The sequence below is a fragment of the Hemiscyllium ocellatum genome, chromosome 7 (assembly GCF_020745735.1).
Source record: "Hemiscyllium ocellatum isolate sHemOce1 chromosome 7, sHemOce1.pat.X.cur, whole genome shotgun sequence".
Lineage (NCBI taxonomy): Eukaryota > Metazoa > Chordata > Chondrichthyes > Orectolobiformes > Hemiscylliidae > Hemiscyllium > Hemiscyllium ocellatum.
The window spans coordinates 65,534,450-65,558,122 of NC_083407.1; the positions used below are offsets into that span (position 1 = coordinate 65,534,450).

At 40.5% G+C, this 23,673-nt stretch overlaps 1 protein-coding gene across 1 annotated transcript in view; it reads left to right on the top strand.

The window, feature by feature from the left end:
- The window catches only part of rapgef4a (Rap guanine nucleotide exchange factor 4a), a 245,557-nt gene that overhangs the window by 124,287 nt on the left and 97,597 nt on the right, over positions 1 to 23,673 (top strand). The window contains exons 9-13 of the mRNA XM_060828113.1: positions 13,171 to 13,224; positions 15,906 to 16,012; positions 19,299 to 19,420; positions 20,650 to 20,833; positions 21,530 to 21,614. Coding sequence (XP_060684096.1) covers positions 13,171 to 13,224; positions 15,906 to 16,012; positions 19,299 to 19,420; positions 20,650 to 20,833; positions 21,530 to 21,614 — 552 coding nt within the window. The remainder of the gene's footprint in view (positions 1 to 13,170; positions 13,225 to 15,905; positions 16,013 to 19,298; positions 19,421 to 20,649; positions 20,834 to 21,529; positions 21,615 to 23,673) is intronic.

Sequence of the window (23,673 nt, forward strand, 5' to 3'; positions counted from 1 at the left end):
AACATAAATTTAATGTGGATATTCAACTTTGAGGGACCATTTTAGTATTATGAAGTCCTCTATGAGATGATGATGATGAAATTCCTTAATGCTAATTTTTTGTGGTAATTAAGATGATTGGGAGAAGCTAAGTTAATCTCTCTGTAATATGTATTGAGAAGGAAATCTTGCCAGCCACCCAGTGCAGCAGCATGGGGAAATTGAGACTTGCTTGCAATTATTTAACATAAATTTATCTCCGCAATTTACATCTCAACTTTAACATCACAATTTCACAGTTAACAAATTGCTTTTCAGATATGATGGTAAATTTATCTTTAACTGGCCATGTTGAACAGGATATAAATCCCTTGAAATTGTATTATGCTGGGTCAAAATCTGGGTTAAAGATAGCCAATGCAAATCCATGAAATTTACATAACAGTTTAAAGCAAAAACTAAAGGGTTGAACAGTTATACAATGACCTTTCAATTCAGATGGGAATTCAAATCCAGGACTAAGATCTTGACTAAGAACATCAAAGCCTTTCTACCCATCTACTAACAGTAAAGATGGGCAAAAATGAGTTTGGATAGGGAATACTATTTGATAAAAATATCGTTATTCTCTGCTGTGCTGGAAATGATTCTGAGGTCGAGTTTTGAAAAGAGTAACAAAGAGGTGGTATAGTACTTAGAATTTGTTCACTGAACGGCTGCCTACTGACTGGTGGATCCCACCAGCTCGAAGCAATACAAACAGCAAAATTGTTCTTAAATGTGATCAGGAAGACATTTTTCCACTCTGTCAACTGTTGCATGTCTGTGCTGTACTCTGAATATACTGTTCAGACTGCTTACTTCTCTGACCTGCCCTGCCCATTTTCACAATGCCATTTTCAATTTGCACTGGTCAAATTGCCATTGCCAGTCAATGCAAACACAGTACCATGGGATGAGTTCTCATTGCAGTAGATTTGGGTGGAGGCCAGTATTTGTGCATCGAACAATACTGGAACTGAACTGAAACTGCAGCATCCTCAAGTCGAGAATGAAATTAGGGACCACAATAGTGTCTATTACAAAATGCTGCTTCTGGTGCCTGCAATATTCACTAGTGGAGGGAAAGTGGACAGGAAGGGCCCCCGACTGGAAATGTTAACATTTTTCCTGTCTTAACAGATGTTGTCAGTCCTGCTGAGCTTCTCCAGCTTTTTACTCTTTCCTTTTTATTTGATTTCCCGTGTCAGCAGTTCTTTGTCTATTATGGACAGAAATCCTGCTCTCCCCTCAATTGAGACTGGTTTAAACCATTTAAAAACTTAAGGACTTTCAAGGCTGAAACTTGACTTTGTTTTTTAAAGTGGCATACAGGTTACTGATGCCTTCAGAGGTGGGTAAAAGGTAGCTGGTCGATTGCATCACCCCAGCTTTGTAAGACACTGAATGGAACAATATGGGATGATATTTGGCAAGTGTCTCCATTTTTCAAATGATAGGAGAGCCTGGCAGATCAGTGTAAAACAGTTGGGCTGATGCAGTTGATAGCTCCTTCATTCAAAAAGATTCAGCCCAGTCTCCTCCTGAGATTGCCAGCGTCACAGATGTAAGCTTTCAATGAATTTGATTCATTCTATATGATACCAAGAAGTGGCTGAAGGAACTGGATAATAAAAAGTTTATGGGCCCTGATGTTCTGGCAATAGCTGAAGACTTGAGCTCCAGATCTAGCCATGCTCATTGCCATATTATAACACAGGCATCAATCCAGCCATGTGGGAAATTGCCCAGGTTTGTCCCATCCACAAAGTGTCACAGCCCAACACCTGTAATGCTGGGGACCACTGGCAGAAGCCAAGATAGCTGATCCACTTGCCACTTCTGGATGAAGATTGCTGCGAAAACTTCAGCCTTATCTCTACATTGATATACTGGTCTTTTCCATCATTGAGAATGGGAAGATTTGTTGAACCTTCACCTGCTCTCGTGAGTTGTTTAATTGCCCACTACCATTCACGATTGGGTGTGGCAGGACTGTAGAGCTTAGATCTGATCGGTTGGTTGTGAGATATTAGTTGGTGCTTATGCTGTTTAGCATGCAGGTAGTCCGGGGTCAAAAGTGTGGTGCTAGAAAAGCCCAACATCGATTATCGCTCTATTTGCCTTCTCTGTTATCAGCAACTTAATGATGTCACCGAAAATATTTTCAGGAATCATTTTCTTAACAACAACTTGCTCCCTCAGTCAGGCCCACTCATCTCCTGATCTTATTACAGTTTTGTTCCATATCTAGGCATGAGTCCTGAACTCAAGAGAAAGTGAGGATAATGGTCCTGGATGACACCAAGACAGCATTTGATTGAGTATCACATCAAGGGATCCTAGCAAAACTGGAATGGTTGGGAGTTGGGAATTGGGAATGATTTCTGCCATTTGATGACATTCCTCTCAGAAAGGAAGATAGTGTTTGTTGGAGGCTGGTTATCTTAACCACATACCATCTCTGCAGGAGCTCCTCAAGGTGGTGTCCTAGGACCAACTATCTTCAACAGATGCATCAATTACCTTCCCTCCATCATACGATCAGAGTTAGAGATGTTCACTGAGCAATGTGTGATCCACATGTCTGGATAAATGCAGCGCTAACATCATTCCCTTGAAGAAACATGACACCATGCAGGACAAAGCAGTCCACCTGATTGGCATTCCATCTACCACTGTCAACATTCATTTCCTTCAGCACTGCTTGCACTGGTAGTAGGTGATTTACTACAGTAACCTCACCGAGGTTCCTTCGACACCACCTGTCACCCAGAAGGACAATGGCAGCAGATGTATAGGAATGCCACTAATAAGTTGCCTCAAACTGTCATGCAATTCTAACATGTAAATATGTTAATGTTCCTTTCTTGACCTCAACTTCACCAATCTGCCTGCTGCAGACACCTGTCCATGACCGTGTCAGTAAGCATGACCACTTGTGGACTTTAAGTTTAGTTGTCTTATTCAAATACATGTTATGTGGCACTAAATATGCCACTAAATTTAGCATTTCACATGCTAAATGGGACCGATTTTGAGCAGATATAGCAACTGTAGACTGAGCATCCATGAAGTGCGATGGGCCATCAACAGCAGAAGTGTGCTCCAGCACAATCCGTAACCTCATGACCCAGCATATTCCCCACTCACCCATTACCAGGGATCAATCCTGATTCAATGGAGAGTGCAGTAGGGCAGGCCAGGAGCAGCACTGGGCAGACCTGAAGATATTGGCCAATCTGGTGAAGCTACCAAACAGGAGTACTTATTGATGAAGAGCTTATGCTCGAAATGTTGACTTTCCTGCTTCTTGGATGCTACCTGACCTGCTTTTCTAGCACCACACTTTTGACCCCGGACTACCTACATGCCAAACAGCATAAGCACCAACTAATATCTCACAACCAACCAATCAGATCTAAGCTCTACAGTCCTGCCACACCCAATCGTGAATAGTAGTGGGCAATTAAACAACTCACGAGAGCAGGTGAAGGTTCAACAAATCTTCCCATTCTCAATGATGGAAAAGACCAGTATATCAATGTAGAGATAAGGCTGAAGTTTTCGCAGCAATCTTCATCCAGAAGTGGCAAGTGGATCAGCTATCTTGGCTTCTGCCAGTGGTCCCCAGCATTACAGATTCCAATCTTCAGCCAATTCAGTTTGCTCCATGTAATATCAAGGAATGGTTGGAGGTGCTGGTTATTGCAATGGCTATGGGCTCTGACAGCATTCTAGCAATAGTACTGAAGATTTGTGCTCCAGACCTTGCCACTCCCATAGCCAAGTGGTTCCAGTACAGTTGCAACACAGGTATCTATCAACAATGTAGAAAATTGCACAAGGATGTCCTCTACATAAAAAGCAAGACAAATCCAACCCAGCCAATGATTGCCCCATTAGTCTACTCTCGATCATCAGTAAAGTGATGGAAGATGCTATCAAGCAGCACCTGCTCAGCAATAACCTTTTCAGTGATGCTCAGTTTGGGTTCCACCAGATCCACTTAGCCCCTGACCTAATTTATAGCTTTCAGCCAAAGACTCTCAAAAGAGCTGAATTTCAGAGCTAAGGTGAGAGTGACAGCCTTGACATCAAGGCTGCATTCAACGGAGTGTGGAATCAAGGAGCCTGACCAAAACTGGAATCAATGGGAATTTGAGGGCAAACTCTCTTCTGATTGGAGTCATACTTAGCATATAGGAAGATAATCATGGATGTTGGAGGTCAGTCATCTTGGGTCCAAGAATTCTCTGCATGAGTTCCTCAGGCTAATGTCATAGGCTCAACCATCTTCAGTTGCTTCACCAATGACCTTCCCTCCATAAGGTCAGGAGTTGAAATTTCACTGATTAGTGTTGAGAACCGTTCCTGACAACTCAGTTATTGAAACAGTCAGTGTTCAAATGTAACAATATCTGTATCTAAACTTTGAGCTGACTAGTAACATTTGCGCCACATAAATGCCAGGCTATCTCCAATGAGACAATGTAGCCACTGCCCCTTGGTATCAGTGACATTTAACATTACTGAATCCCCCACTGTCAACATCCTGGGGGTCACCATTGATCAGAAACTCAACTGGACTCACCATCTAAACAGTGGCTACAAGAGCAGGTCAGAGACCAGGAAAACTGCAGCAAGTAACTCACCTCCTGACTCCCCAAAGCTTACTCACCATCTACAAGGCACAAGTTCAGAGTGTAATGGAATACTCCCGGCTGACCTGGATGGCTGCGGCTCCACCAACACTCCAGAATCTTGACACCATCCAGGACAAAGCAGCCAGCTTGATAGGCACCACGTCCACAACCATCCACTCCCTCCACCATCAATGATCAGTAACAGCAGTGTGCTATTTACAAGATGAATTGCAGAAATTCACCAAAGATCCTTTGATAGCACCTTCTAAACCCATCTTGAAGGCTCAAGGGCAGCAAAAGCATGGAGCACCATAACCTGCAAGTTCCCCTCCACTCTCTATCCTGACTTGGAACTATATCGCTAGCTCAAAAATCCAGAATTTCCTTCCTAATGGCATTGAGAGTCAACCCTCAGCAGGTGAACTGCAGCAGTTCAAGAAGGCAGCTCACCACCACCACCTCAAGGGTAACTAGGAACCGGCAATAAATGCTGGCCAACCAGTGATGCCTACATCCCACATGCGAATTAAAGAATGAGCTGCAGACCTTAATAGGTATATCTCAAGAAGCCTCTACATTTCACGGAGTACTGCTACATCTTTGCCAAAATTGGGCAGTTGGCTCATTTGACGGATGTAGCCTTGCATCCATGAGATGGGCATTTCATAGCAGCAAAATGACTTTCTCCCTGTCTCCCAAATGCAACCTCCTGTCTTACAGACCAGATCCAATTAGGTCAATATCAGAAACCCTGGATATCCTCTCATCCTTTTTCCACTCGTTCCCTTCAGTCAGGAAAGTTTGTCTGCTGCAGCTAGAGCCTACGCCTCTCCCCACCTTTTTTACACGCTAAGCATACAGCCAGTGTAAAGTATGGGTTCCACTGACTGCATGCTAGAATTAAAGTAAGCAGCCAGAACAAATTTTGCATTATTCTTGGTGCCTGGCTTTGATTAGACTTAGTGTGGAAACAGGCCCTTCGGCCCAACAAGTCCACACCGACCCGCTGAAGCGCAACCCACCCATACCCCTACATTTACCCCTTACCTAACACTACGGGCAATTTAGCTTGGCCAATTCACCTGACCCGCACATCTTTGTGACTGTGGGAGGAAACCGGAGCACCCGGAGGAAACCCACGCAGACACGGGGAGAACGTGCAAACTCCACACAGTCAGTCGCCTGAGTTGGGAATTGAACCCGGATCTACAGGCGCTGTGAGGCAGCAGTGCTAACCACTGTGCCACTGTGCCGCCCACATGCCACCGTGCCGCCCACAATTTGATTGTCATTAAGTAGCTAGTCCCTGTATTCATGTCCCAGATGGATGATTGCAAAGTTGAAATGCAAATATTATGCTGTCCCTTTAGGATTACTGACCACCTAAGGACAGTAAGCACCAATTTCTGAAATGCCAGACTGCCCGGGGATTTCATTCATTATGAAATGCAGAAAAACTGATCATTCGTGGGGTATAAAATGACATTCCATTCCAATGGAAAGGTATATGTTTTATGATTCACTTTTTTATATCTAAATTAATCCTATAACACCACAGAAATGGCATTAATTTTAGCTTGTAGCATTGCTGTGTGTCACTCTCTGGAAGAGCTATTATTAGTGAATAATTCTGCTATCCCCATAATTAAAGGAAACATTGAAACTCTAATTCTCGAGTCATAGAATTGTAGCGACTTTACCAATCCATATTATAGATTATTTATTTCTATTTTTGAACTGTTTGCTTTGTCAGGTAATTAATGAAATATAAGCAGGTGCTTTCACAATACCAGAAGGGAGCTGATAAAGGTAATGGGTCAGGTACAGGATTACAGTATTACAATTTCCAATCTCAGTCCCTTCAAATAGAATGGTGGAAGTTACCCTCTATGTAACACTGATTCACATTCCAGGGTTAGTGTTAGAAACATTAACAAAAGCTCTTACTCATTAAAATGACGGAACAAAGATTCTTGTAGCATAGCATTCCTGCCTCTAATCCAGAAGAACTGGGGTTCAAGTCCCATTTGCTTCAGAGGTGTGTAATAATATATCTGAACAGGTTAATTAAAAATATCTAAACTGACAGAATATGTAATTTGTAAACACCATAATTTGGGAATCAAAACAGGACCCAATGCCGTTTTTTATTTTTTTGCATGTTTCTAGGCCACATGCAGTGTAGGAAAATCACTTTAGGTGGCCTATGTTAAATGAATATCACATTGGCCTCAAGCTGTTTTTCTTTCTGTGCAATCTTATTTAGTGAGTCTTTGAAGCATCTCCATTACCTTGTCCATGTGTTCACAATTGGATACTGTTTGCTTATATGATGTTGTTTATACACAAATGAAATATAATAATGTTTTGCACATCAAAAACATGTCACAAAAAAATCTTCTAACAGAAAATTTCTGCATGAGTACAGGTACCATGAAAATCCAAATTAAGAAAGCGCACTGAACATGAATGAATTGTTTTTGTCAATCTGTAAGTCTGTACCGCAAAAACACTTCTCAAGATCCATTCCCCTCCCCACTTTACTGCCTCTGTCAGAGAGAAAGCCAGTGAATTGGCCACCAAAAGTGTTCTGTCACCACTTGTTGGAAATGGTCAAACAATTAGGAAATGTGCAACATTAGGTTTTCCTTGTCTTGGGGACAGCATTTGAAAACCACTAAGTACTTTGATTACTGTAAATGATTTCCTTAGAGAGGTCAAATTCCACAGTCTTACATTGGGGTCTTTATATTGATTTATGTAATTTGTGTTGCCTGTAATGAATTAGACTTGGGTTGTTTTCCTTGGAGCGGAGGAGAGGTGAGGGAGGGAAGTGACATGTTTGACATGTATAAATATTGAGGGACATATTCGGGCAGAGAATAAGAGACTTTCCCCTTGATAGAGGGATCAATGTCTGGGGACATACATCAAAGGGATGGGGAAGAAGGTTTAGAGGAGTCGAGAGGAAAACTATTTCACTCAAGGTGGTGGGAAACTGGAACTCTCTGGCTGTAAGTGTAGTAGAGGCAGAAACCCTCTTAACATTTAAGAAGTATATAAATGAAGACTTCTGATGCCAAGGCATACAATGTTATGGGCTGGAAAATTAGATTAGAATACTCTGATTCTGGTTTTTGACAGGTGCAGACCTGATCTGTGCTGTAGGCTTCGGATTCTGACCCTGACATTTCTTAGTTACTGTTACAGCCAATCATTTTTAAACACAAACTGTTTTTCTAATTAAATTCATAATCTAAGTAGATAGCGAGATGAATACTTCAGTTATGTGGATAAGGTAGAGAAGTCCTTCTGAAGAAATTAAGTTTAAAAGGAGATCTGATAATGGTATTCAAAATCTTGAGCAGTCTGGATAGGGTAGATGGGAGAACATGAAAGAATGACTAGGGTAGGAATAGGTCCAGTCAAGGATAGTAGTGGGAAGTTGCGTGTGGAGGCTGAAGAGATTGGAGAGACACTGAATGAATACTTTTCGTCAGTATTCACTCAGGAACAGGACATTGTTGCCGATGTGAATATTGAGTCACAATTAATTAGAATGCTTGGCTTTGAGGTATGTAGGGAAGAGGTGTTGAAAATTCAGGAAAGGGTGAAAATAGATAAGTCCCCTGGGCCTGATGGCATTTATCCTAGGATTCTCTAGGAAGCAAGGGAGGAGATTGCAGAGCCATTGGCCTTGATTTTTATGACATCGTTGGCTACAGGAATAGTGCCAGAAGACTGGAGGATAGCAAATATGGTTCCTTTGTTCAAGAAGGGGAGTAGGGATAGCCCTAGTAACTATAGGCCAGTGAGTCTCACTTCAGTTGTGGGCAAAGTCTTAGAGAGAATTGTGAGGGATAGGATTTATGAACATCTGGATAGAAATAATGTGATCAAGGATAGTCAGCATGGTTTTGTGAAGGGCAGGTTGTGCCTCACAAACCTTATTGAATTCTTTGAGAAGGTGACTAAGGAAGTGGACGAGGGTAAAGCGATAGATGTGGTGTATGTGGATTTTAGTAAGGCATTTGATAAGGTTCCCATAGTAGGCTACTGCAAAAAATATGGAGGTATGGCATTGAGGGTGCATTAGTGGATTGGATTATGAATTGGCTGGCTGGAAGAAGACAGAGGGTAGTAGTTGATGGTAAAGGTTCATCTTGGAGTGCAGTTGCTAGCGGTGTTCTGCAAGGATCTGTTTTGGGACCATTGCTGTTTGTCATTTTTATAAATGACCTGGAGGAGGGGCTAGAAGGTTGGGTGAGCAAGTTTGTGGATGATACAAAGGTCAGTGGAGTTGTTGACAGTGAGGAAGGATGTGGCAGGTTACAGCGGGATATAGATAAGCTGCAGAGCTGGGCAGAAAGGTGGCAAATGGAGTTCAATATAGGTAAGTGCAAAGTGATTCTCTTTGGTAAGAGTAACAAGAAGATGGAGTACTGGGCTAATGGTCAGATACTTGGTAGTGTGAATGAGCAGAGGGATCTTGGTGTCCATGTACACAGATCTCTGAACGTTGCCACCCAGGTAAATAGTGCTGTGAAGAAGGCATATGGTGTACTGGGCTTTATTGGTAGAGGAATTGAGTTCCGGAGTCCTGAGGTCACGTTGCAGTTGTATAAGACTCTGATGCGGCCACATCTGGAGTATTGTGTGCAGTTTTGGTTGCCATACTATAGGAAGGATGTGGAGGCACTGGAAAGGGTGCAGAGGAGGTTTACCAGGATGTTGCCTGGTATGGTAGGAAGATCGTATGAGGAAAGGCAGAGTCACTTGGGGCTGTTTTCATTGGAGAAAAGAAGGTTTAGGGGTGACTTGATAGAGGTGTACAAGATGATTGGGGTTTAGATAGGGTTGACAATAAGAACCTTTTTCCATGTATGGAGTCAGCTATTATGAGGGGGCATAGCTTTAAATTAAGGGGTGGTAGGTATAGGACAGATGTTCGGGATAGATTCTTTACTCAGCGAGTTGAGTTCATGGAATGCCCTGCCAGTAGCAGTGGTGGACTCTCCCTCTTTATGGGAATTTAAACGGGCATTGGATAGGCATGTGGAGGATGGTGGGCTAGTGTAGGTTAGGTGGGCCTGGGTCAGCACAACATCGAAGGTCAAAGGGCCTGTACTGCGCTGTATTTTTCTGTTCTATATTCTATAACATGTCCTTGTTTGTGGAAGGAGAGAGACCAAAGGCCACAGAGTTGAGGTAGTTCATAAAATAAACAATGGTGATATAAGGAAAAATGTTTTCATACACTCCGATCTTAACTTACTTGGTGTGTGGTACAGACCGATTCAGTCAAAGCATTCAAATGTAATTTTGATAATTATTTGAAAAGGAACCCTGTACAGAGCTACAGAGAAAAGATGGAGTCATACTAGGTAAATTGTTCCTTTTAGATAGCTAGCACAGACATAGGCCAAATGATCTCCTTCTGTGCTGTAACCATTTTGTTATTTTGGGTGACACGATGGCTCAGTGGTTAGCATTGCTGCCTCACAGCACCAGCGACTCCGGTTCAATTCCAGCCTCTAGCAACTGTGTCTGTGTGGAGTTTGCACATTCTCCCCGTGTCTGCATGGGTTTCCTCTGGGTGTTCCAGATTCCCCCCACAATCCAAAGATGTGCCGGTCAGGTGAATTGGCCATGCTAAATTGCCCATAGTGTTCAGGGATGTGTAGGTTAGGTGCATTAGTCAGGGGTAAATGTAGGGGAATGGGTCTAGGTGGGTTACTCTTTGGAGGGTCAGTGTGGACTTGACGTGCTAAATGGCCTGTTTCCACACTGTTGGGATTCTTTTTTGAGAGCACGTTCTAAGCAATGTTGTAATACTGTAGTAGGCAACATTGTTATGTAACTTCTAAAGATATTGTTCTAAATCACAACTACTGCTATCCTTATAGTACTGAAGTTAATTTTCTCTGCAATATGTACTTGCCGAAGTGGCTGCAGAACTACTGTACATTGATCGTCATGTGAAGCCAATTAATATTTCAATGCAGAATTTAAAGATTCAAGAGTTTTCCGTTTGCAAGCTTGCTATTTATGCCTTTATATAAGGTGTGACGATGTTATTTTGTCCTTTTTTGTTTTTGAATAGAGGTTAAGACCGAGATGAGAGTCTGGGGGTAACAGTTTAACAATGGAAGGGGAGTGGCCAGTGCTCCCAGTTCTGATTTACTCTAGTTTTTTATAAGCTGCAGCAGTCACAAGATGTTTTGAGTATCAGAAATGTTGAAAGCTTCAATATTGAATTCCTGATTTTTCTGAAATCTCTTTTGGATGTTGTTCCCTCATGCCTGTAAGAATCTAATTGAATTTACCCTCTTGCCAAAAGGTGTGTTTATGGGATGTTACTATTTCGGAGCAATTACTTAGTTAAGTTGCTGTATCAGGTCAGTTGTATTCTAAATTCTGCTTTCTTTAGTTCATATTTTAACTGAAGTATTTAAACTAAATTCTGTTTTGCTTAAGGCTGAGTGGTTTGACTAGTTGCATCACACCTGGAATGTCCACTTCATCAGCCTTAAAAATAAGAAAAAGTTAGGGTCTAGGCTACCTGCTTAAAATATTTTGAGGGGGTTTGGCCTAATCCATAAGAGATGCAAGGACTATTCTAACTTATTTTAAATTACTGAATGTTTATCAGTCACACTGTTTATTGGCATTGTTTTACTGCTAAGGAACAGGTCCATTTTTAAAAATTGTTTTATGTACAGTGGATTTTTCATTAACTAAAGTATGTGGCTCTTCTGGCGCTGGCATCATGTCTCTATCCCATGATGGGGAGGCCCAGGTTTCGGTCCCACCAGTTCCAGAAATGTGTAATAACATCTCTGAACAGGTTGATTAGAAAAATAGGTTAAATTTTATTAAAATTATGATCCATGACAGAATATTTTCCTTTAATGGAATTTCCAGGTGAACAAATTCCTTTAGAAATCGCATGCAATTTCTTTCCAATTCTAAACAGCACTACTCAAGGAACCCACTATTCACTGCTTAACAATGTTTTGTAAACCTTTTAAGACCTGTGGTCAACTTTTCATTAAAATTCCATGTGCTCTTTTTTTTAAAAACCATCCTCTTGAGATATCTCTTTTTCAGGATTTTTAATTTAGTTTTAAACACTCTTAAGAATATTTAGCAATGTTGCTACTCTAATTGCCAGCTGAGTTGTAAGATTCTGTAAAAGCTTGAGTTGAAATTTCACTCTAGTCACTTATGAAAATGTTACATGCTAATTCAGAGCAATGGAAGAGAATCCTCTTCATTACCTTTCCACTTGAGAAGATTGATTCAAATGACTGTTGAGATGGGTCGTCTTGAATTATATCTGTTTATTTGTGATTTTAAACTTGGTTCCTCAGACAGATATGACAGTGGAGAAATTTCTGTGGCAGTCAGTCCTGAATGTTTTGGTCCAGAGAGAAAATTCTGCATTGTGCAATGTTAATTTGTTCAGGTTTATTTTAACCTTGCTGAAAATGTGTTGCTGGAAAAGTGCAGCAGGTCAGGCAGCATCCAAGGAACAGGAGAATCGATGTTTTGGGCCTGAGCCCTTCTTCAGGAACCAAGGTTATTTTAACCTTGGCCTTGTAACTAGCTAAAATCCAGGTTTAGTCGTGCATGACTAGCCAGCAGATAGAATTGTTTGAAATTTTAAGGTATTTGCAACACTCTGGATTCATTTGGGCAAGAAAACATGAAAGAAATTTCAACATTGGAATCTGTGATTGTAGGAGGTCTGATCTTTTGGCTTCTTAAAATGTCATCAGTAATAATCTGCTCAGTATAACATCACGTTTTAAATAGGTAGTTATTGATGAACACCCCACTGTTTGTTTGTTTTTTTGCAGACGTGGTGGGGAGTGTTGGAGGGATTAGCAGGCTCCTGAAATGTTATGAGTCCTCCTTCTGTCTGAAGTGGGAGTTGAATTTCTTCTGGCTCATGCAAGTGTATGACCTACTAAGCTGCAAACCATCACCCCTTAGTTTCGAGTGGATGTACTAATGTACTGTTCTGAAAGACAAGTTGTCCAAAAGCTCAAAATCTGTATTAGAAGATTATACCAATGCTTAAATGACTAAAGCCCAACTGAAAATTACTTTGTTTGGTCCTTAATTCCAGCGATTTAATTTTGGTGAAGAGATGTTAGTTTTTGAGGTTCTTGCATTGAATTGTTTGCTCAGAGTTTTAGCTTTCACCAATATTTCTAGATACCTAAGCAATATTTCAAATGTTTTGAATATTTCTGCTGTTTGCAGGAAGTTTTAAGTTTTATGATCAGATGTTTCCTCTAGCTCTGCCCCCTCCCCCCCTCATCCTCAAGAAAGAAACTCCTATTCCTAGGAATTTTACAAAACAAACACTGTTTCTAGAGGTATTACATACCATACTTCCTTTTCTGCATTACCATTTTAGACCTGTTAATGTTTTTTTTAATGCACAATTGTACTGACATTTTCATTTTGTTTTAGTTTTCCCATGTTTATCTTTCAGACAGCAGTTATTGAAAATCGTGTCCCTCTACATCCAGTTAAAACCATTACTCAGGTAATGGGAGTTTACAACTACTTTGTGATGAAGATTGTTTAAATTAATATACACTTTTTTTTTCTGAAGGTCCTACAATGTCAAAGCACAACATACTCTTTAAAGAGTAACATAGAATCCCAACAGTCACTAAGAGTAGTCAAATGTTTAGCATAATTTAAATTGGGATCCTAATTTTGTTCAGAATAAATTGTGAAGAAGTCCTACTGATGCCAAAATTTATAACTTTTTTAGAAGGTTCAAATATGAAGTTATTTTATAAAGTATTGGTTCTGAAAGGGTTAATGTTGAATTCAGCGCTAAATTCCAACGATTCTGATTCTGTCATTTTGGTTTGGGTGGTGATAAGGCTGAATATCTTAGAATCTCATGGAGTCAAAAAACTTTACATTTGATAATCAACCTGTTCTTACATATCATGATACATCTCTGGAGCAGGCAGGACTTGATGTCAGATGTTTTGACCCAATGATAGGGAAACAACCTCTGCGCTACTACACACCTTGAGTCTTAGCTTGAATCCCTGTGGAGCTACTTATAAGTTCACAGATCTCAGTTCATTGTTTAATGAACTGAGTATATATTTATAATTAACTGTTTGGACATTCCTCCAAGACGACGGGTGAGGCTGGAACATGAAGCTTCTGGCTGAGTGGTAGGGTCATGAGATTGCAATGAAATTATGTATGGTGAAGAACAAATGAGGTGTGAATGCTACATAACACTCGCCACAGTGCCAGTGTTCAGACCTTTCATTATAGAGAGAGACAACTGGTGGTGAGTTTGAACTGAGGGTTACAACCCTCTGAGATGCAAGGTTCAGAAGGCAGGACCTCCTGGTGACGTCCACCAGTGCATGGAATGAACCTACACCGTTGGTGTTGCTCAGCATTGTATTCCAGCTGTCTAGCCATTTGAGCTCACTATTTCCCAACAATGATGAGTTACAATGCAGAAATATTCTGACCAACCTCTTCAGGTGGCAATGCACATCTCTGGAGCAAGTGGGACTTGAACCCACACCTCCTGGTTAAGAGGTAGGGACTTTACCATCTTACCACAAGAGGCCTCAAAAACTAATATAAATTGTCTAATTGCCATCAATCTTTAAACTGCATCTTTTAAGATTTTACAGGATGATTCTATTCCACTGTCAATGAATTAGGCCCTTAGATCTAGTTGAAAGAAAGAACACAGCATCATTTTATCCTTATTTTATAGATTAGATTCCCAACAGTATGGAAACAGGCCCTTTGGCCCAGCAAGTCCACACTGACCCACCCAGATCCATTCCCCATATTTACCCCTGACTAATGCACCTCACACTATGGGTAATTAGTATGGCCAAGTCACCTAACCTGCACATCTTTGGATTGTGGGAGGAAACCAGAACAAACCCAGAATGTGCAAACTCCACACAGACAGTTGCCCGAGGTTGAAATCTAACCCGGGTCCCTGGTGCTATGAGACAGCAGTGCTAACCACTGAGCCACTGTGCCTTATGTACCAGAATAACCTCGTGGTTTTCACACTTTATTTGCAAATATACTACTTTCTGATAGCATTTTATATGGCTGGAAAATAATCCTTCCTTGAGATGTTTCTGAAACCACATATTAAGCTTTTTTTAAGATGACCTCTATATATACAAAAAAATTCCTATTTACGGAACACAAATGTTTAAGGTGGTGGAAGTGTTCCTTGCTAACAGTCGTGCCATAGTCAGATTTGACATCAAGACTGCATTTTATCAGGTGTAATGTTATGACATGTACTCTGAGCAAAATTTAACTAATTGGCAATCAACAAGCAAATTCTGTGGGTTGGAGTCAAACCCAGCACAAATCAGAAGTGGAGATGTTCAGTGATGATTAGAGTTCAATTCCATTTATGACACCTCTGATAATAAAGCAGTTCAGCAAGAACTAATGTCCAGGCTTGGGCTAATGCTAGTCTGTAGCATAGCACACAAGTGCCAGGCATTGACCATTTTTAAGAAGTGAATTTAACGATCTTCTCTTGACATTGATTTGGCATTACCATCACAGAATCACTCACTGTCAACATCCTGGGTCACTGTAGACGAGAAAGCTCATTTGCTCCAATTATATAAATAGAGACTGGGATTTCAGTGAGTTACTAGTCCTGATATCTTAAAGCTTGTCTGCAAGGCGCAAGCCACAAGTGACAGATGAGTTCAGCTCGATTAGCACTCCAAGAACTTCGACACCACCCAGAGCAGCCCACTTGGCCACCACCCCAATTATATGACTGTGGTCAAATGATGACTGCAACTTTGACAACATCTTCCAAACCTGTGACCTCTATCATCTAGAAGAATAATAGTAACAGATGAATGGGAGCACTACCACTTGCAATTATTCCTTTTGAGTAACACCACTTTGACTTCGACTTTGAAATATATCACTGTTCTTTCACTGTTGATGGATCCAAATCTTGGAACATTTTCTCTAGAAGTATTGTGTGCACCACATGAGCTACAGTTCACGAAGCTCGCTCATCACTGTCTTTTCGAGGGCCATTAGGGATGGGCAGTGTATGTTGGCCTTACTAATGATGTTCACGTCCAATGGCATACTTTTAAATGTAGTATAGTCAAATATATTAAGTGACTGAATTCCTTGAGATTGGATTGTATCTTTTCTCCCCTACCACGTTAGGTTCCATCTGAAAAAATCCTTAGAGCTGCAAAGGTTTTACGAAATGTGATACTATCCCAGGCACCTCACATGATTAGAGACCGGAAATACCACCTGAAGACCTACAAGTGAGTATGGTGTTGATCACTTTTGAAATTTTAAAAAGGTCCCTAGTCTCTGGCTCAAATGGGATTTATATCCATGCTGCTGATGTTATTCTGAAATAACCAATCCAATGCCCCCCCCCCCCCCCCACCACCACCCAACAACCACCACCACAATGGTTTGTGCACCTGATTGCAAAGTTGTTTCTCTCTTTTTTCCTAAAACTAATTTTCTATTGCTCTCTCTCTTCCAGGCTTCTGAAAGCCAATCCATGGTTTTCTTGCACATAATTTCTCTCGAACCTTTCCCTACTTTTGGGTAACACTAGTTTGATGCTTTATACCTGAGCCCCTGAATTGTCTTTGTTGTGGACCAGACCAAACCCCTTCAAAACACATTCAAGGAGATAGCCTAGATCCTAACCTTTTATCTTAAAGTCCAATGTAAGGTGCTGAGTTCCAGAAGTGATTTGATTGATTGATTGAACTACCAGGCTTTTAAAAAAACACACTTTATTCTTATCATGGTTAAAATAAAATTGAGCTGAAAATGTGTTGCTGGAAAAACGCAGCAGGTCAGGCAGTATCCAAGGAGCAGGAGAATCGACGTTTCGGGCATGAGCCCTTCTTCAGGAATCATGCCTGAAACGTCGATGCTGCCTAACCTGCTGCGCTTTTCCAGCAACACATTTTCAGCTCTGATCTCCAGCATCTCACTTTCTCCTAAAATACAATTGAGAAAAGAATTGGCATAACTTTAAATCTGTTGAAATACTTAACAAAATAATATATTTTAACAACAACTCATCAATAATTCCAATATAACAGCATCCCATGAACACATCCTTGGCAAGGGTATATTTGGCAGAACAGATTTGCTCACGTGCTATCTGCAGCCCAGGAGGAAGGAAAAACTGAACGAATGAGTCTAGCAACAGAGACCAAACTAGAGTATTTTGCATCTGCAAAGAGTTGTATCTAGCAACCCTAATGCCAAAAACCCCAGCTTTAAGTGAAAGTAAAACCTAAAACCCTAGGTCTGTGTTAGCCTGACTCCACCCACTCATGCTAATAAAAAAAATCCAAAGGCATTTTGCTTTGCTTTGCTTTGTTTCCCGTGGAGCAGACACCTCCGCACCAATTTTACTACACCAGGAGAAGTAGAATAATCAAATCCCTTTCAAAGGAGCATCTCACCACATCTTATTGTTACTCATGTTCATTAGGATCTAGGTTAACAATGATTAACAATGGGAACTGTATCCGATTTAGATCACAAGAAAGTAATGAAATGTCTGATAGAACTCACCCTGCACCTTAAGTGTTCCCCACCCCTATTACTCATCATTCTCCAAACGAACCTACCATCAATATTTAACTAGACACTTCCCCCACAAAACCAACCATATAATAATAGCAACTAAAAATGTTTGAAATATTATAATTTTTAAAAGCCCTCACAAATGCCCTGCAAGCAGGCTGACTTCATTTGGGCTGGTATCATCAGGAGGAAGCATGGTGTTGCCTCTTCTTGTCTTCATCTTAAAAATACTTTTTGTTTATGAAGACTATATGGTCCAGATTTTCTGATCACTGGATAGTCATTTCTACAACATGCACTGTTGTGTGTCAGGGCCCTGCTGAATGGAGTTGCAGACTCCAAGGGACTTGGCCGTAAATCTAAAGGTTCCGATCAGTTAAAGGTGTACCTGCATCCACCACCACCTCTGGCGGTTCAATCAAAGCATCTTGATTGTTCTTCCTTAATGCTTTTGCGATTTGTTCTAATCTCTCACCTGGGACCCTCCTGAAAGTATCCATTTAAAATCACCAGAATTCAAAGGGTTCCACTTCAGTAAAATTTAATATTTGCCCAGGAAAGGGTTAGCTGATTTAAAAACCTAGTACAACTTCTGGGAACTATTAAACTGGCCCCCATCCTCCCAACATAATAAGTATGTCTGGAACTACACCTTCCCCAGACTGACACGACATTGCCTTCCCCTTTCAGAGCCCCCACCTCATCCCACTGGTTCTGACAACCCCTGATTTAGGCTAAACATTCCTCTCATACCTGGCACCATTCCCACCTTGAGCCTTGACTAATCCTGGCATCTATCCTCGCACTGAGCATAGATAGGTATCCTTCCACAAGAGCTGTCAAAGTGATCCTTTCTGCTACAGGATATTTAAATCATGGAATGCAACAGCTACTCCAATGAAAAAAAGGATGGTTTTCCTCCCCACAACTATCCTACACTGAGGGACCTGCTTATATTTAAGCTATCTTTTGTATTTCTGCAGGAGTCACAATCAATGTACTGCCAGAAATACAGAGCTCATTCTTAATGGGGGAGAGTGACAACCTGACTATGATTTCCAGTCCTCAGAAATTCCAGCCCATTAAAATCACCACTTATTCTGCAAACCCTGAAGCTGGATTTGATGGCCATCTAACTTCCTGTGTAACCAACTTGATATTGCCAATTTGAAAGTTCTCACTGAGATAATTGTAAATATAAAGTTAATGCTTATTGTTTTCTCTTCACTGGAATATTATTGATGTAGTCTGCAGCTTAATTTCAGAGTCAAAGTCTGGCGCTGGAAAAGCACAGCTGTTCAGGCAGCATCCAAGGAGCAGGAGAGTTGAAGTATCGAGCATAAGCTCTGCTTCAGGAATGGGGAGGGGTGGTCAAGGCAGATGAGCGATTTAAATAGGGGATGGGGTTAAGGGGAAGGTAGCTAGGAATGCGTTAGGTAGGTGAAGATGGCAGCTGATGGTGATAGGTCAGAAAGGAGGGTGGAGCAGATAGGTGGGAAAGGAGATGGACAGTTCAAGAGGGCGGTGCCAAGTTAGAGGGTTGGATCTAGGATAAGGTGGTGGCAGGGCAAATGAGGAAACTGATGAAATCAACATTTGATCCTGTGTGGTTGGAGGGTCCCAAGGTGGAAGATGAGTTCTTCCTCCAGGCATCGAGTGGCTAGAGTTTGCTAGTGGAGAAGGCCAAGGACTTGCATGTTCTTGGTGGAGTGGGAGGGGGAGTCGAAGTGTTTGGCCACAGGGTGGTGGTGTTGATTGGTGCGTGTGGCCCAGAGATGTTCTCTGAAATGTTCTGCAAGTTGGCATCCTGCCTCCTCAATGTAGAGGAGACCATGTTAAGAACAACGGACACAGTCGATAACATGTGAAAGTACAGGTAAATCTGTCAAATGTGGAATTTTTAATGTCAAAGGCTCTTTAAAAATTATATTTTATTATTTGAATTAATAGTTTATCTTGATAATTTCTTCGCGATTCTCCTTTATTTAGGCAGTGCTGTGTTGGCACAGAATTGGTGGACTGGATGATCCAACAGACACCTTGTGTTCATTCCCGCCCACAAGCTGTAGGCATGTGGCAGGTGCTGCTTGAGGAAGGAGTCATGAACCACGGTAACACTGTTATCTGTTATAATAAATGCTGCATTATTGATATACAGTTAACAAATGTGTAATTCACTTACAGTCCATATTCTTAGTTGTCAAAGAACCAAGCTATGCAGCAAGGGGAGAAAACATACAGTACTTAATTGAATACAAAGTGTGAAAGTAGAGCATTGCTTTGCTTTGGTTGAATATAGTTAAATGATGAATGCAGATTAAAGGCATTCAGTACAAACTGGGAACAAGCATATTCAAGATTGATATGGTACACTTGGCTATGAAGAGTGCTTAATAACTGGAACAATTCAGGATAATCTCTAATCTTTCAAGAGAGTAGAAGTTACTGGCTATGATTTGCTATGATGGGTTTACTATTCATATGGCCCTGCTAAAGGAAGGATAATATTAAATTGGAGAGGGTTCAAAAAAGATGTTACCAGGACTGGAGGATTTGAGTTATAAGGAGAGGTTGGATAAGTTGGGACTTTTTTTTTCAATGGAGCATAGGAGATTGAGAAGTGACCTTTATAGAGGTCTTTAAAATCATGAGCATATGCAAGGTAAGGTGAATAGCAAAGGTCTTTTCCCTTGGTTGGGGGATTCAAAACCAAGGGGCATAGGTTTAAGGTGAGGGGGCAAGATTTGAAAGGGAACAGAGGGGTAACTTTATCAGAGGGTGGTGTATAAATGGAATGAACTGCCAGAGGAAGTGGCAAATGCAACAAATACAAAGGTTTAGAGGGAGATGGGCCAAACGCAGGCAAATGCCATTCTTGGGAAATTTGGTCGGCATGGACAAGTTGGACCAAAGGGTCTGTTTCCGTGCTGTATACCTCAGACTCTCTGAATTAGATGTGAAGACAAATTTACTCACCTGTGAACAAACAAGGACAATATACTATGGATGTTGGAAATCAGAAAGGCAAACACACATCATTGGGGAAAAACTCAGCATGTCTGGCAGCATCTGTGGAGAGAAAACAGTCAATGTCTTGGATCCAGTGACCCTTTTTCAGAACCCTGTTCTCTCCACAGATACTGTTAGAACTGCTGAGTTTTTCTAGCAATTTCCATTTTTGTTACTTCTCTCTATTCATCATGCTGATGCTATGGAAAACCCTGACTGTTTTTAAGACAAATGTTTATTCTTGAATAAAGTTAAGATGTTAAGTTTTTTTAAAGAAAATTGACTAAAAGCTGGATTTTAATTTTAACTATTTAAACCACTTCTGTTCTAGTGGACCAAGAGCACAGTTTCCAGGACAAATACCTGTTTTATCGGTTCTTGGATGATGAACAGGAGGGTGTCCCTCCACCCACAGATGAGGAGAAAAGAGAGTGTGAGGAGGAGCTACAAGAAACCATGCTTCTCCTTTCTCAGATTGGGCCAGATGCGCACATGAGAATGATTTTACGCAAACAGTAAGTAAAATGAATTAGGCTAACACTCAATTGGTAAGTTAGAATTTTAAGTGGAAAACTACCGCTGGTGTTATTTTGTAAATGATAAATCAATTTCAAGAAAACTGTTATGAATCTTATTTCCTATTTCACTTTTCTTAGAATTTATCTCAATAAGAGATCTCTTGCATTTGTTGCAGAAGTAATTAATCGTCATGTGCAGATCAAATATGTTTGTTTTGGAAGTTTACAGGAGTTGTTGTCTTTAGAACCCTATAAACAGGGGGAACAAAGCCTGCTCTTTTACCAGGTTCACAGTATATCGAATAAATAAATACATATTGTCTCTTCAGCTTTCCATCTTAAATGTCTTGGTTTTTTTCAATCTAGCCCTATGGATCCATAAATTCATGCAATCTTTTTAATGATTTGGAGAGGACAACATATTCAAAACTTTAAATAGTACTAAACAACATGCAGAAATACATATTGCTCTGTGTTTGTGTTTTAAAAACTAATTTATGCATGCTAACATAGTAAACCATATTAAGCGGGCAGATTGTGAAAGTTGCTTCGTGCTTCAAATAGCTTTTCATTTAGCTTGAGAACAGAACAGGAGGCATGTATTCCATTGTCACTTGGTCTAAGTGTCGTTATCAACTAATATATAGTCTTAAATAAATTCACTCTTCCTATTATTCTTTTTTTAATTTGTAGGCCAGGCCAGAGAACAGTTGATGATTTAGAAATCATATATGAAGAATTGCTACACATTAAAGCCTTGTCTCGACTCTCTACCACAGTAAGCCTTTTGCCTTTTGATTCCATTTTGACTTTGTAATTGGTTAAGCTTTAATATAAAACTTATTATGGTTCAATGATTTTTAGGTGGACTGGTGTGCTACAATTTGGAGCCATTTGTGTGTGTGTGTGTGTGTGTGTGTGTGTGTGTGTTTACCTTTCTTTCAATGCTCTGTCCTTCTATTTTAATGTTTCTTCTCATTCTAGGTTTCTCTTTCTTTTTCGCTATTGTGTATATTTACTGTTGAATTTTATATGGATAGCATGAACCATGGATTCACTGAACTCCATAAATAGACACTGATTAAAACAGGAATAATTAGGTTATGAGGTGTATGGTTGTAATGTGTAACTGCAAATGTTAAGAAGTGTAAAGAGGGATTGCAGTTCTGCTATTCAACCAGTTGACTTTCTGAATTAGAGTGGAGTAAAGAATTAGAGCATAATTGTCTGCATTTGAAGGATATAAGCTTAAGATAATCAAAGAAATAACTATTCTAGAAGCTGTTGTGAAAAATGGCAAAACACAAATGCAAATTGTTTGTTTGGATGTGAATTAATCCCTGATATTCTTGGAGTCTTCACCATATGCTGAAAATGTGTTACTGGTTAAAGCACAGCAGGTTAGGCAGCATCCAAGGAACAGGAAATTTGACGTTTCGGGCCAGAGCCCTTCATCAGGAAAGGGCTCTGGCCCAAAACGTCGAATTTCCTGTTCCTTGGATGCTGCCTAACCTGCTGTGCTTTAACCAGCAACACATTTTCAGCTGTGATCTCCAGCATCTGCAGACCTCACTTTTTACACGTCTTCACCATATGACCAATCGAAGCATGAAATAACCATGATTACAGTCTGACCAAAGAGGAAACAAGGTATGAGCATGGTGTTGTCATGTTCAAATGTACTAGATTCAAAATCACAAACTGGTGCTGGGTGCTTGTAAGTTATACAGTGATGACATTTCGTGTTCTTGCATCCAATCCATGGCAAATATGGTCTGTTAACTGTCCATGATGCATAGCCAGACTATGACTTTTTTGGAATCTATCAATTAGTGGATGCAATATTTCATGGACTTGAACAGATTGTTTAGATGACTGACTGACATAATAAAAGATGGGGATTCCTAATCTGTACATACATACTTTGACAGAAAAGCATGAATAAAGTTAAATGGCAGTGACAGAACTCCACGGAACAGAGAAAGCATGGTGCTCTGATATGTGAATCACATGAAGTTTGTTTCTAGTTACAGAAAGTGATTAGGAAGCCAAATAGAATGCTATTGTTTATTGTGCAAGGAACAGAACATAAGATTTTTGCTACAGTGGTACGAGGCATTGAGACTACATCTGGAATACTGTGCACATTTCCATCACCTTATTTGAGAAAGAATACCAATGCATTAGAAACAGTGCAAAAAAGTTCACTTCACTAATTGCTGGGATGAGGGGGCTGTCCTAAGAAGAAAGCTTGGATAGATTGAACGTGGTTCCATTGGTCATTTTTAGAAGTATTGGAAGTGATCTTTATTGAAAAATTAAGATCCTGTGGGGCTCAATGGGATAGATGCTGTGTAGATGTTCCACCTTGTGGTAGAAATTAGAACTAGGGGACAGTTAGAAAATAAGGAGTTTCCCATTGTTGATGGAGATGATTTTTTTTTCTCTCAGGAGTCATGAGTCTGTAGGATTCTCTTCCCCAGAGTGCAGTATGGACAGGGACACTGAATACTTTTAAGACAGAGGTAGATAAATTCTTCACTTAGTAAGGAACTCAAAGATTCTTGAGATGGACAGGAAGGTGGATTTGAGGCCTCTGCCAGATCAGCCCAAGCTGATCAAATAGTGGTGTAGGAATTTGACCCCAAGCCTAAGTTGCATGCACGCATGTTATTTTGTAATTCCATGAAAGATGGCAAGAGTGAGTAATTTATTAGTATCTTGATGTAATTTCTTCTATGAGAAAAGCATAAATGAAACTTTGAACATAAGACAATTATATTCCCAAACCGGTAGATCAGCAGTTTACCCATAATTATACCTTTGTGAACTTGACC